At 35.3% G+C, this 15,891-nt stretch overlaps 1 protein-coding gene across 3 annotated transcripts in view; it reads left to right on the top strand.

Annotated features, from left to right (window-relative positions):
• The window catches only part of EPHA6 (EPH receptor A6), a 960,105-nt gene that overhangs the window by 841,752 nt on the left and 102,462 nt on the right, over positions 1–15,891 (top strand). The window contains exons 8-10 of one of the 3 annotated variants that reach the window (XM_017889955.1): positions 7,581–7,790; positions 11,838–12,031; positions 14,002–14,020. In XM_017889955.1, coding sequence (XP_017745444.1) covers positions 7,581–7,790; positions 11,838–12,031; positions 14,002–14,020 — 423 coding nt within the window. Of the gene's footprint in view, positions 1–7,580; positions 7,791–11,837; positions 12,032–14,001; positions 14,284–15,891 lie in introns of those variants that run through there. The other 2 variants (XM_017889956.1, XM_017889953.1) reach the window with 2 other exon arrangements.

Raw genomic sequence — 15,891 nt, 5'->3', positions numbered from 1 at the left:
AGAGCTCTGAAGAATTTATTAAGTTAAATTCTAATAAGATTTTCAACTGGGGAGACCACAAGAACTAAGACAATTTTCAATAAAAAGGAGATAGTTACTTATTTATTTGGTGGTTATTTTAAAAACAAGAGTGATTTTGTGTCTTCAAATCTATAAATAATCCCAAACATTTCTTTTTCAAATTCAACATCATTTTAAAAGTCATAGTATAGTCACCTTTTGATTTAGAAACATATAAAACTGAAATTTAACTTTAAACTTAAGTTATAGGAGTAATCCTCCAAGGACTGTTTTCTGCAAAGTCATTTATAAATCAATTGTTCAGAACTCAAAATGCATTTTTCCATAAATATTTCTTTTAAAGACATTGCTAAAGTCCCTAGGCAGACTTATAGAAGCCTCTTTAACACAGACTACAGCTAAAAGACGAAACGTCCAATAGGAAAGAGGCCTGGAGGTCTCCTTCAAAATGTGGAAAGTGTGTTTTCCTTCCCTCTACATGACTTGCCCTGGGCAAAATTTTTAAGGCAATTTTTCTATGTCATCTACCTATTTCTTCATGTCTTCCTTCCACGTCCTCAAAGATAAAACTTTTATTTTAAGAATTCACATGTGGTAGCACTTCTTCATCCCCTCTTGCCTGAGTGTAGGTCTTTTTCCACCTTACAAAATCACCTGTAACCTGGAGTCTCATCCCATCTTAATCTCAGTTTCCATTTTCTCATTGGCACAAATCTTAGCTGGATATAAGGTTAGATTGACTTATGCGAGTATGTGACTCACAACTACTATTCTAATTTCTCCAGATGATTTTTCATCTTTTCCTGCATTTGTAAACTCCACAAATATTTTACTAGAGGAATTTCAGAGAGCAAAACAAAAGTAAATGGAAACATGCAGATAACATGGGTGAGGATATTTTTGTGCCAAAGGACAATCAGAACCCCAGAAGTCAGATCCTCTGTGTTGTTCTGGCTCTTCAGAGATGCCCATCTTTTGTCTCTCATGAACCCCATGCATTTCTGACCTCCAGTTTTTTTGAGAATGACCTCTAGCAACACAAAAACCAGAACAACAGGCTTAAAGTGTCTGTTGTTTGCGTACCTTGGTCTTTTATAAACCATCTAGTAAGGTAAATGTCCTGCGTAGCCATTTTATAACTCAAGTCAAAGGTTTGGAATTAATAATTTTACAAAGCTACCGCTTAGCCTCCTATTTTTGTCATTTTGTTTTGAAAGGCTAGTGTCATTTCTTATAATTCATAGTTAGTGAACCAAAAAGGCTTTTGGTATACATATGGACCAAATTTCCATTACTTCATTTTTTTAGCTTAAATTGTCATTATCCAATAGTGTTTATTGAACCAGATTTGTGAGGAATCTGTGAAATTTGTTTACTGTAGGTACCCATGACACCACGTTGTGAAGTGTATCCTCTGAATGTTTGTAGAATCAGTGACATGCAATTTTTGTTAATTCTCCTCAAGAATAGCAGCTTATCATCTACCAGTTATAGTGTCATCTACAGTCATATTTAACCTTTTTAGGACACTGAATCACCAGAGTTATCTGCTTTAATAATGCACATTTTTCAGCAAGAAAGTTTGAGGGCAGTGATTTATATTATGGTCCATAGATCTTTGACAGTTTCTAAGCTATTTGGTTGGTGGACTTGACATCAGTGATTCTCCATTGAAGATCTAGAAAGAAATATAGCAGATATCTGTATAAGATATTTAGTTCCGTTTTCCTCACTCTTCAGCAAAAATATAAAAATTTGGTAGTAGTCATAATGAGAGTCTTGCCCTTAAAAATGGAGATGGCTGCAAGTGTAGTCAACACTTCAGTACTTCTTGTTCATTCATGAACTTTGCAGAGAATCCCCTACAGTAAGTATGACTTTCCATTAAAAATACTTCTAGAAAATATCTTACCACATACTATAAGTTTGAAAAGCTTCACTCCTTTAAGAGAAAAATAAATGAATTCAGTTTAGTTCAATTTAGTGAATGTCTAGTAAATATCCACTGTGTGCCAGGCAAGGTGCTAGGCCCTGGGATTACAAGGGTGAACAAGACAAGGTATGCTCATTGTCCTCAAAATCATGTTCAATCCAGTGGGAGAGATGAACACATACATATTTGGTTTTAGCCAAGGTTTGAGATCTATTTTAGAGACAGAGCCAAGTTGGACTAAGTTTCTCTCTCTATCGCTCTCAAATCACCCTGGTTTGCTTCCCGCATTGACTCCTAGCACCTAGAACTATAGTAACTGGCCCATAGGATACTCAGGGAGTGTTGTTAGAAGGAATAAAGTTGAGGATTCAGCAAGGACCTCCTGGAAGAGATAATACGTGTCACAAAAAAACTCAGGTGACAAAGACTAGAATGACCTTCCTGGAAGAGGGAACTGTATAAGCAAAGCACATTAGATATAAAACAACATGTTGTAGGGGTGAATAGAGCACATGCAAAAATAAAATAAAATAAAGCAGAATAAGGGTATGCAACTAAAGATATGAGCAAGGGTCGGGTCTTGGTATTCATGACTAAGACACTGCACTTTATTCTGTCATTAAAAATCATTGAAGTGTTTAAAGCAAGTCAAAGGGTAAGATTTGTGTTTTCACAGAAAACCTTGTTGGACAGTAATGTGATGCCTTCGGGACAGCCTGGCACTCAGATCCCATGTTTGTCCTAACCTCAGTCTAAGTACTTGAGCTCAGCCTAAGATGAATGGACACTGGGAGGCTTGAAGTGTATGTAGATACAGTCCATGACAACCATCGTGAAAAGCTGGGGTTACTGCATAGACAATGCGACATGTCATTTACTGTCAGATCTGGGAGATGCTGTGCTCTGGGGTCTGAGAGAGTCTGATGGAGCTCTGCAGCTTTTAGAAACAGCAGGAATTGTTATGTATAGCTTTCAGAAACCCCTTCCAATCAGGCTCACCCTTTCTCTCAGTTAGAGGATAAACTCCATGTTTCTCAGCAGTCAGGTTGAGAGAGCAAAAAAAAGAGGATGAAGACAAACTGAATTCTAGCTACTAATCTCTGAGATGCAGTATGTAAATATGCCATATTCCCTCTCTTTCATTTGAATCTGCCTTCCTGGGAAGAGACCATATGTCATAAAAAAATTCATAGTTTCTTTTAGATTAATCTTCAGTAGGAAGCCCAAAAGTATTAAATCTCAGTGCTCTCACATTTTTCTCCTCCCCTCATAAACAATTCAATTCAATTGGAATTAATATTTCTCGAGTGCTAACACAATGCATGGCAATGTAGTGGATGCTGTAAGAGAACTGCTACATAAAAGGGATAATACCCGTGTCCTACTTTAAGAAAACAGTCTGTTTTATACGAGACAATAGGAACAATATAGCAATAACAACCATTGCACCACAAGATAGGATCAAAAGTTATTTAATTCTGTCACCATTTATTAACCATCTACCATATTCAAGGAAACCAATATGTCCTAAACCAAACTTGAGAAGGCTATGTTGAGGAAGACCAGAAAAAGGAATATAGATTTTGTTTGAATAAGAGAGTTGTGTCATTTGTAGAGAAACAGATTTGTGCTATACCTGATATATGAATAAATGAGGCTATTCCTCTCAGCCAGACAGAGGTGAATAGATCCTCGTTTGTTGATTTATCTGGAGTGTTTTTGTTTGTTTGCTTTTGGTTAAATGATCTTAGAGGTCTTTATACATTGCTTTATTTTGCCAAATTATGCTGCCCAAACTAGCCCAGAATTATGTAAAATTTGGTTCAGTTGTTTTTCCAAAAACTCCAATAGATAAGAATACAGATTCTGTCATTGCTTGGACTTAAATCTGGACTCCACCACTTATTAGGTTATTAGATCTTTTTGTCCTTCAGTTTCACCATCTACAAGACGAAAATAATCACTACATTTACATCACATCAATATTGAGAGAATGAAATAAAATAATACCTGTAAAAACCTTAGTCTGGGACTGGCTTATAGTGTTCAATGAATGTGAGCTATTTTTCTCCTATAGTAATGTGGAAGAAATTAAGGTATGCATTCCCAAAAGCGTATAGAACTATTTTTAGAGCTTTTTTTTTTTTTTCATCAAGCCCACATTTTATGAACAGTAAATAGACCAGTGGATAGATGGGTGGATCATGGATAAACAGATGATTGTAGTGATAGAGAGATAAAATAACACAAGTTGCATTCCCTGGGAAGGGTTATTAAAAGATGTGCATGCAGGAACTTTGCTGGGAGGGTCACAGGATCAGCTTCCTTATTCCTACAGCTTCCAGAGTTTTGGAAGCTGGCAGCCCTTACTTAGCCAAATCCCTCTCTAGGGAATGCCCTTGGCTAAAGAAAGCTACCTCACCCAAGGCCATGACCCCTTTACACGAGCAGCCTGAATCCAGTGATTGATGTAGGAGGACAGGGGCCCAGTCTTTTTTTCCTCAGTTTGAGCCAACTCTGAGGAGTTATCCAGAACATCCCATAAAATAGACAAAGGCCTTTGGGTGAAGGCACTGAACTGCAACCTGCTGCCACCCAATCCTGCTTTCTTCTCTTCCTCAGAGGTATTGATGCTGAGATTGTGTAATCAAAGATCATGATTTAGTGAAACTCATAAGATTTACTGCTTCACCAAGGACATTCTTAAGAAAAACTAGCTTTCCATCTTTCTATGAGTGCCTGTGTCAGAGAAGAATATGAGAATACTAGTATAGTTTGGTTTGGTGCTACTGACTTTCTTCCGATGAGGCTCCTGCAGTTTTACCCATCAGAGTTTTGTACCATTTGTGCAAATATCAGCCTAATGAAAAAATGCAAAAACATGTACTTAGTGCTATTATGAAAATAATTTTAACCTCATGGACCCCTGAGAATGTCTTGGCCAATGGATTAGAAGTAAATATCCTACATTTATAGTCCTATAAAAGAACATGTAGAAAGTAGTTTAGATTCTTTGAATACACCAAAATCTTGTTTTTTAAATGATACCACTTACCATTATTAGAACTGTTATTACCATGATGATTGACATGAAAGCAGTTAATCTAAATCTTCAAATGTTACTGACAAAATATTTTAAGATTAATTTTAAAAATAACTTGCATAATAGCCAAAAAGTAGAAGTAACTCCATCAACTGATGAATATACAAAAGGAATAGAAATTATCCAGCAATAAAATGAATAAATTGTTGAAACACGCTATGGGTGGATGAACCTTGAAAACATACTAGGTAAAAGAAGACAGTCACAAAAGACCACATATTGTGTTATTCCATTCAAGAGATACCCAGAACAGGCAAAGAGATAGAGCTAGAAAGTAGATTACTGGTTGCCCAGGGTGGTGGGAGGAGTTAGGGGAAGTGAGGACTTATTGCTTGGTAAGGATGGGTCTTTTCAGAGGGGATGATGAAAAAGTTCTAGAATTGATTTTGGTGATAGCTGTACAACTCCATGAGTAAGATAAAAACTGAATTGTATACTCTACAAGATACATTGTATGGTACATTAATTATACTTCAATAAAAGTATTAAAAAGCAAATTGGTGCTTTGTGACACACTCAACATAGATAGAACATTAAATTTCAGCCTGGTCTTAAGTAACTATTTCTCTTCATATTTGTAGGAGCATATATTGAGAAGTGATTTTTCAGGAAAGTGAGAAGGGAATTTTCTGACTCATTAAAATTGAAAAAAAAAAACACGTTATAACAGTAATAACAAGGACGTATTAAATAGTAACTATTATTAAATTAAGCGAGAAGCTGTGCTGTCTGCTTTGTATGTGATTCTCCCTGCAGTTCTGAGCTAGATAACTTTATTCCCATCGTGTAGATAAGGAAACAGACTCTCGGGTTTTCAGGTGCCCCATTAACATTCCTTACTACTTTAAAATTCTACTTGACAAGAATTATGATAGGAGGCAACTCCAGTTTTGAATAGGTAAAAGAGCCAACTTTTAAACTTCAGAGTACTTCATTCTAGGCCGAAAGAACTTACACTTTCAATTCCACTCAAAGGTTTCAAGATTCCTAATAGAAGAGTGGTAGGTAGTGTACATGATAGAAGAGGCAGATTTCATCTAATAGTGTACGTCTAAGAAGATGGATTCGAAACATAAAGAGCTAATAACACCAAAGATTTTCTTTGCTAGGTCATCCTTTATACATTAATTATACAGAAGCGCCTGCTTAAATGGATATTCTTGCTCTGAGTGTTTTTTTAAGAGAGGGCTTTTTCCCCTTACTCTGCACTTGAGTTGGGAGATATTATCAGAGAGCTATCAGACAGGTAAGTTGATACAGCAAGACAAAGTTTATTTCATTTGTAGTATAAGCTTATTCATTTACCTGAACAATGAATCATCATTGTATAGGAGACTGTGTCACCATGACAGCTAGGGTCAGATCGTCTCTGTCCTGAAGCTGCGCTATGGTTTAAAATTAGATATGTATTCATAAAAACTGCTTTAACTTTTAAAGTTTTTAAGTTTCTCTTATTTGTGCTTCTAATGTACAGCATAAAGTAATATAGCCCTACAATCTCCTGCTAGATATTCATTTTAATATCATTCATAAATAAATGTTGCCTGATGTACAAAAAAATAATTTTTCATGTTTCTCTATAACTCCATTAAAGACAACAATCTCCAAATAACTAGGTTGAATAATATGCATTATTTTGAAAACTTAAAATATTTTGTTTTATTTCCTCTAATTTCAAGGGTACTATCTGTATACTATTTGTACCTGGTCTTGTTGGTGCTTACATTTTGCTCAGTTAACAACTGGATATTTTTTAACTCTTTAAAATAAAAACATTTTTTTAAAATCAAGGCAGAGGGAATAAGACGGGGTCGATTACTTTGATGGGATTGATACTAATACCATTCCTGACTCATTCTCCACATTATTTAATCCTTCCAACCAGGAGCTAAAATAGCCTCATTTTTCTGTCAATTGCCAACAACGTTTCTATCTTCCCTATATAATGAAAAAAAATGGAAAAATCTATTTATTTTCTGTTTTCTTGTGCTTTTTTCATTCTTCTGCTGCTTTCCTATACTTGTTTCTTGTTTATACCATCACTTTTTTTTCCTGAGTCACCTGGCCTACTATTTTTCTCAGTATCTCCAGTTATCACATGGGTTTTATCCAGTCCTAGGTTTTGCTGCTCTTCTACCCAGCTGTACAGCTGGTTCAAAGCTCACATCTATGGAAAGTGGATTCTATTTGTTTGGTAGCCTTTTTTTGGCAGCCTTTGCTCTTACTTTATTTTACTTTGGTTCTCTCCTATTACCTAAGTTTTTGAAATCACTTTGTTCTGAGAGTTAATTTGGTTGATTTCCTTCTGTCCTTTGTTTAGTTGTCCTTCATTACTTCCAGTGAGATTTTCCCATTTCTTTAAATGTCAAACAAATTCTTACTTTTCCTTATGAACATAGTCAATGATCAGCAAACTTGATGCTTATCTTCATTTGATCCAATAAAATAAATGTAGGATCTTATTTAATACACACACGCACACATTGCATTAAATCAATTTAAACAATTGTGATTCTCTTGCAGAAGCATGATGGCCACTTCACAGTCATCCAGTTGGTCGGAATGCTCCGAGGCATTGCGTCCGGCATGAAGTATCTTTCTGATATGGGTTATGTTCATCGAGACCTAGCAGCTCGGAATATATTGGTCAATAGCAACTTAGTATGCAAAGTTTCTGATTTTGGTCTCTCCAGAGTGCTGGAAGATGAGCCAGAAGCTGCTTATACGACAACTGTAAGTTTATATGCCCTTTCTTCATATAGTTTGTTTACTTTTATTGTTTTTAATGTTATTAGAGTAATTCTGTTTCTGCCTCCCTAATTTTCTGCTTGTATTTATTACTTTGCTAATTTGACATTGTTATTTAATTGAGAAGTATTTGCTTTGGATGTCTAGGTTATAACAACAACAACAAAAAAGAAAACAAAGACTTTTCATACTTGACTGTTTTCTTTTTCATTGTACTGGGACTTTAACATCATGCTTAACAGCCATGTCATGACTGGATGTTATAACATGGGCTGAAGTATCTTCAATGATTTAATAATTTTCTTTAAATAGAGTTCTGTGTATCTAAATGGTATAATTAATTACTAACTCAGTAATAGTGAGGAACCAGTGACTATGAAATGACTTTTTTTCCAAATGTTTTTGAATGATCTGCTCATACTTAGAATGAACAATATGGGTTTCTTTGGAGATGTATAAGTACACTCTAAACCTTTTCCTAAACAATGCTTGGAGAAAATGTGAGCAGAAATGCAAGTTTAAAACTTTAGAACCAAACTGTCATCCACAAATTGTATCACTTCAATTTGTCCTATGAATAGTGTAAATATTTCTGACTGCCCTAAATCAATTCATTTCATTGATCTTGTTGGTTATTGTTTTGAGGAATTTGGTCTCAAAGTCTCTGTTGTGCTATCTTCAAGCTACTAATTTGTAAAGTTATATTCTGTTATTTTTTTAAACAAATCTTCACCATTAACTCATTTGGCAGTCAGTTTCAATGAAAAAGAAGTCATTAAAGCTACTCAAAATATTTTTATTATATTCTCATTTTCTCACTTTATACATTATTTTAAAAGATGCAACTTCATTATTGAGTTCTGTTTTATTTCATGCTCTATGAGTTGTTTTGAAACTTTGCTGTATTCAGTTACTCCAGAATAAAATACAACTATTAATATTGTGAATGGAATATTTTATGCATTACTATATTTGCTTTGTAGAAATGTTCTCTATTAATTTACCAATGATATTTTTCAGTTTCTTCAACAAAGAAATATAGTTCTAAGGAAAATAAATTAATTTCTCATTGTCTGATATATAAAGTAGCTGTGTAGCAGTATCTATTGATCTTTTAATTTGACCAAAAAGCTTCATAAAAATAAGTCCATCAGTTCTGAAAACAATTTGTTCAGTTTAGAAAAAGCAGTATTTTCAACTCCATTTTTAAATTGGAAAATATCATAATTATTTTAACTTCTCTCAAGGTCTTTATTTTCATTTATCTTTACAAATTTATAACTTAAAACAACTTTTGAAGTTATAGAACAATGAATATAAAAATTTTCCATTAAGCACATTATTTCCAATGCTGAAGAATAATGTTTAAAAGTATTATATAAATATTCAAAATATAATATTTATAAAAATTGCAACAAATACAATCTACTAAAAAATAAAATATGGGAAATTACTAGACTCTTTGTGGCAGTAAGTCTATACAGATAGACTTGAAATTTAATAAAATATTTTAACTGCTTTTTAAAATGGTAAGCTTATAACTAAATGTAAGATACTGATGAAATGCAGATTACTGAAATTTTTATGCATATGTAAGTTTTGTTACATCAAATCTAACAGCCAGACTCTGTCTTATATGATTATAAAGACTAAGAGGCCTAGGACAGTGCTGTTTAAAATTTAGATTCGACCCCAGACTTAAATAGCAGATTTGGTAACCAGAATATTAACACTCTAAAAACTACCTTTAAAAAGCTGTAAATTATGTCTTGATTAAGAAATAAGTCTCTGAATTTAGAAGATATCAATTAAATGGCAAATAATATAATCAAGTTTTTTTTTAAGTCTCAGAACTACTTACTGTTCAGAGGTTTGACTTTATAATGAACACGGGCATTCAGCACTTAAAATAGTAAAGCTCTTGCCTTTAAAGACTTTATACCTTGATAGGGTAGAAGGCTCATGCTGCCTTGCAATTCAATACATTAAGTGTTGTCATGGGGGACTTAAAAAGAAGTATAGAAGTACCAAAAAGCAGAGTTTGAAGAAGGCTTCACAAAAGGTCAAAATTTGAACCAAATCTTAGGAGAATTTATTAGGCTGACAAGTGGAGGAAAGGCAGTCCAGATGGAGGAAGAAGAAAGAGAAAAGACATGGAAATGCAAAAATGTGAATGGGCATATCGATGAAAATTTGGGGCCAAGGGCAATGGAGGGGCCAATTTTTCTGGAATAATTGTAAAGGTACCTGAGTGGCACTCAGGTGAGAAATTTAAAGGTTTTTGTATAGCAACTAGGAGACAGACACTGATTTATTTAAACAGGAAATAACAAAAATAGATGCATGTCTTACAAGGTATTATTGGGGCCAGGCGTGGTGGCTCACACCTGTTATCCCAGCACTTTGGGAAGCTGAGGCGGACGGATCACCTGAGGTCAGAAGCTAGAGATCAGCCTGACCATTATGGAGAAACCCCATCTCTACTAAAAATACAAAAAAAAAAAAAAAATTAGCCAGGTGTGGTGGCACACGCCTGTAATCCCAGCTACTTGGGAGGCTGAGGCAGGAGAATCGCTTGAACTCGGGAGGTGGAGGTTGCAGTGAACCGAGATCATGCCATTGAACTACAGCCTGGGCAACAAGAGTGAAACTCCATGTCAAAAAAAAAAAAAGATATTATTGACAACAGTGTGAAGAAAGGAAAGAGAGTTTGAAGGACAGGAGAACTAGCAGCAGACAGACCAGTTAGGCATTACTGCAATAAACCAGAATGGTCATATGGCTTTAATTTAGGCAATGACAGTTGGAATAAAGAGGAGGGAAGAGAAATAACATAAATTAACATATGTTGTACATTATATGTTCATTATGATTCAATAATTAATTGGATATGAATTGTAAGGAAGAAGGAGGATTTAAAGATGGCACTAACATTTCCAGATTGAACAACTGGTTAAATGGAGATGCTGTTAATCAAGACAGAGAATCCCCATTAGAGATGACCTGGCTAATGGCATTAGATTACAAAGCAAAAGTATAACAGAAGATATTCTATTATAACAAAATTATAATAGACAGATATTCTGTCTCAAAGGCGAGATAATGCCAAATGATCATTGGCATTCTGTCAAAGCTTTGTTTATAAATTTTAGAGCTTTCTATGAATGTACTTAGTCCCCAAACACTTTTCACATTTTCTCAGAAAAAGAATGAGATAGTTAGAAACCCACCTAGTGAAGATACATGTCAATTCAAGCAAACCCTGTGTAATAAAATACAGAGGAAGAAGAATCATTTATACGAACAGGATTCTTTGTTTTATAAAAACATCTGCATGAAAATAATTTTAAAGCAAAAACTCCCTTGAGATATATATATATATATATGTATATGTATAATTCAGGTTTTTTAAGTTGTATCTATATATAACTTTCTTTGAACATTTATTTTACTTTAGATGATTTTGACTTTTTTCTCTTGCTGCGTGACGCATGACTATAATTGTTATTTGCTCACTATGTGTAAACTTTTTTTTTTTTTTTTTTTTTTTTTGAGACGGAGTCTAGCTCTGTCGCCCAGGCTGGAGTGCAGTGGCACGATCTCGGCTCACTGCAAGCTCCGCCTCCTGGGTTTACGCCATTCTCCTGCCTCAGCCTCCCGAGTAGCTGGGACTACAGGCGCCCGCCACCTCGCCCGGCTAGTTTTTTTGTATTTTTTTAGTAGAGACGGGGTTTCACCATGTTAGCCAGGATGGTCTCGATCTCCTGATCTCGTGATCCGCCCGTCTCAGCCTCCGTAAATGTTTTTATAATCTGTGTCAGGAAGGATTTGGAGGAAAGAGAGCCTAGGAGGGCTTAAAAACAGGAAGACATGATAGATAAAGGTTAGGTTTTGTGGGGCCGTTGTCGGGGTGAGGTTTGTAATCTTCAAGAAAAAAATATCTTTAGAACAGTATGCCACATGGAAGCTATCCTTTTCTAATCCAAATAGGGGCAGAATAGACATTTTCCATTAAGATGATTGCCAATTTAGAGACCCACAAATCACAACAAAGAGCCATCAGAACTGGTTAAAGAAGACAGTCAGGGAGGATTGGGTGAGCAGCGCGAGCCTAGCTCTGGTTATGGTACTGCACTGGTCCTCATGTGGAAGAGAAGTAGAAGGGCCATGGGATCCCGAGTGGCCAGACCAGAAAGCAATGTGACAAGAGAGATTACCCTCCAACAGTGAGTCTTTCAGAGCCCCATTTAAAAATCGTATTCATGTAATATATAAGACAGTATTAGCCACATTTCAAAATACACTGAAGTAAATAAAGAATGAGATTTACACCTAAATATAAGTAGAAATTCTAATATTTTCTTCTTCGACTTGAGTGTTCTGCCTGCCATGCTCTAGGTCTAAGACATATTCATTCACTGTGTACTTTACACAGTTTATTATGGAGCTACCGTATTTCAGGCACTATTCGTTGGAGGGCCAATTGTGAAACAACTTCGCTAATTATCAGTCCCAAAAAAGGACTCCCATGCCATGAGGCAAATATCAAAAATCATCACTATGCCAACCACCAGAAATGGGAGTCCATATATACTTATGCCCACTGCATCCTGGGCTACTGTGTAGGTCCACCATGCACTGGTTACCTATTTGCCTAAATCCAGTGAAAGAAAAAATGTTCACAAGTTATGTGAAATGGGTTTCTTTCTTATAGATAATTAACAAGGGACAGAAGTCTTGGATCCATTGTGTGTGGGCCCCCCAAGGCTGAAGAAAGCTGAACAGGAAAGATATAGTCTTGATTCGAATGCCCCACTTTCACAGCTGAGGGACCCTGAAAGGCAGCCCATCCTGGATTATATACCTCAGGGGCCACACAACATACTGGGCAAAGCTGTAAAGGACATCCTGCTCCCAGGGAAGAGAGGAACAAAACTCAGGCTGTCCCATGCAGTTCCTTCCTAACTCAAGCTATTCAATTTCCTAAGACGGACAGGTTTCAGGCTGTTCCTCCCTATCTGAGGATATTGCATTCCCAGCACATTCTACTGTTATTCTTCACAAACAAGAAAGCAAAGAGAGCTGGGTTGGTCCAAGACCACTCAAAGAACTCTACTGCACCACTAACCAAAAATAAAGGGATTATTGAGAACAGATAAATGGCTACACAAGAATAAGACCAAGAGTAACCAAATAAGGCATATAATGAAACTCATATATTGTCTGAGAGTGGACAGTACAGCTTAAAAGGCAACAAGAGTTTAGCAGATTTTTCTGGTATAGCATGTAAGCCCTGAATTAAAATACATCAAGTATCAAGTCTTTTATAAGGAACTTTAAAATCTGATAATGGCATGGAAACCAAGAAATGTGTATTGTGGGCCATGATAGAAGGAAATAAATGCACAAAAATCAGATTTAGATGTGAACTGAGGCCTTGTTTTTACATGCCAATTCTATGATGAGATTACAAAGCACTTAGGAGAGATTAGTGAATGATTAGGGTCTATACCTAACAAAAGATATATAATTAGTGTTATGTGGCTAAATTAATTTGCATAAAAGTTACTGATAGTTCACATTGATTCTCCATCTGATTATATGGTCTCCTGTCTGGTTATAATTTAGGTGCTAAGAAATCGCTGCCTTTTCTGAGTTTGACACACATTCACATGGACAACTGTTTTATAACCAGTTCCAGAGGAGGGACTCTCTCATTTGAATATTGCTAGGCAACCCAGTCTTAAACTTACATTGAAAATGCTAAGCCTCTTTGCTCTCAATTATGGAAATGAGGTCCTATTTACCTAAAAAGAACATTAAAAGATATATTATGGTGCACATTCATCCATTTTAAGAGATAAGTTTCATTTAAAATATAATGGCAGTTAATGTTCAGATTTTTAAAAAATAATTCTCATGAGTAAACTTCTTTTATTATATTTTGAAGATCAAAGTAAAATGGAAGAATCCTTTATTGCAATACTTGTTAAAAATTTTATGAGTCCTTGATTTTAACTTTCAATTGCATCGATTTTGTGTTATCCATGGCAAATTTTGGTTTTGTTTCTTTGACAGCAGCAATTCAGTGGAAGTACTTTCTTTGTTGAAATACAGAGCCTCGTTATTGACAATATATAATCTGCATAATTACAGTTCTGTTAACATCTTAATTCTGTTTACTTTGCATTCATAGGACCTCTTCCAAGCTCTAACACTTAACCTCTGCTATTCTCCATAAATTCTGAGAAAAGTCAAATTTTCCATCCATCTAAGAAGACATAGCCTTTACCCAACATGGAGATAATTATAAAAAGTAATGAAGCAGCATGAGGGGAAGGTATTTAATGTGTGTTTTACAGTTGGGAGAGATTCACCTTCACCTGAGTTAGGTGTTTGTGAATTGGCTTGACTTTTGAAGTTAATTTTAAACCTTGAACATGTCCAACTTTAAGAATAAATATTTTAACACAAGTGAGAGCTGCCTTTAAGTACTTTCATTAACACGGGTAAATGAGATTTGTCTGGAGATCATGCTTAACCTTTTAGTAAAACATACTCAGAACTTTCACTCACTTTGTCTCTTAAAGGGTTGGTGTAAAAAATTTGCAGCAAGAAAAAAAAAATGAAAGGTTTCAATTATAATTATATAATAACCAATGCACTGAATAAAAGGACTCACACTGAAAAAATGTTACTGATTTCTTGGATTCTAAAGAATAAAACTTTATCCATTGAAATTATACCACAGGATTCTCTGTCATCAAGTCACTGGTAGTAGGGCTGACACTGTGTGAAGATGCAGTATGTGGTAAAATGCATTTTACACTAACTCTACCCTAGTTCAACTGGATCTAAGCTGAAAATTACTTGTACCCAATTTTCTTTAAGGCTTGACCAAGCTAAAAATGGGGGGGTTGACTGCTTTAGGCACAAAACAGGCACTTAGGTAGAAAATCATGAAACCAAATGTGTTAGTCTTTTTTCATGCTGCTAATAAAGACGTATCTGAGACTGGGTGATTTATAAAGGACAGAGGTTTAATTGACTCACAGTTCCATATGGCTGGTGAGGCCTCACTAACATGTCAGAAGTGAAGGAGAAACAAAGTCACGTCTTACATGGTGACAGGCAAGAGAGAACATTTGTAGGGGAACTCCCATTTATAAAATCATCAGATCTCGTGATGGTCACTACCATGACAACAGTATGGGGGAAACCACCCCATGATTCAATTATCTCCATCTGGCCCTGCCCTTGACACATGAGGATTATTACAACTCAAGGTGAGATTTGGGTGGGGACACAGCAAAACCAAATAACCTAACATAGCATAAGCTACATATAGCAGCATAAATAGAATATAAGAACAAGTTCCTTCAGAGAATTCACTGGGAAGTTCAAAGAAAGGAAATGGACCTTTTTTTTAGGCAAACCTAAATTCAGCCACATAAGAATAAAGAAAAGTGAGAAAAATAGCAGCATTATCAGAATGCTATGATGTGAAGATTTAAATAACTTATTGTTCAGTAAAAGAGGTGGTAAGGAAATAAACCTTGGAAAAGTGAAAAACATTAAAATCCAGGCTAGATAAACCAAATTCATCTATTAAGAAAGGAGCTATGCCACTTGGGGAAAACAACAAAATAACTATTCACACACAAAAAAAATAGTTCTATGATAGATACTATGCTAGTAGTCAATCAAAACCAGTCAAGCGTATTCACCATTATAATTCACTGATGAGGAAGAAATCGATGTGCCAATATTAGGTTTCCTAAACTCACAGGAAAACAGTGCTCTTGATCCAGCAAATGTTTGAAAGATTAATTCATGAAGAGAAAATCTGACAGTTTTTATACACTTTTTCAATATAAACATTTGGTAAAGGATATTCTAGTTATCTAATACAAAAGATATATTCTTTTTTTTCTTTATTATACTTTAAATTCTAGGGTACATGTGCATAACGTGCAGGTTTGTTACATATGTATACTTGTGCCATGTTGGTGTGCTGCACCCATCAACTCGTCAGCACCCATCAATTCGTCATTTATATCAGGTATAACTCCCAATGCAATCCCTC

The sequence above is a fragment of the Rhinopithecus bieti genome, unplaced genomic scaffold, assembly GCF_001698545.2.
Source record: "Rhinopithecus bieti isolate Rb0 unplaced genomic scaffold, ASM169854v2 scaffold_18644, whole genome shotgun sequence".
In the NCBI taxonomy this organism is placed as follows: domain Eukaryota; kingdom Metazoa; phylum Chordata; class Mammalia; order Primates; family Cercopithecidae; genus Rhinopithecus; species Rhinopithecus bieti.
This window is presented reverse-complemented; position numbering and strand designations above follow the sequence as displayed.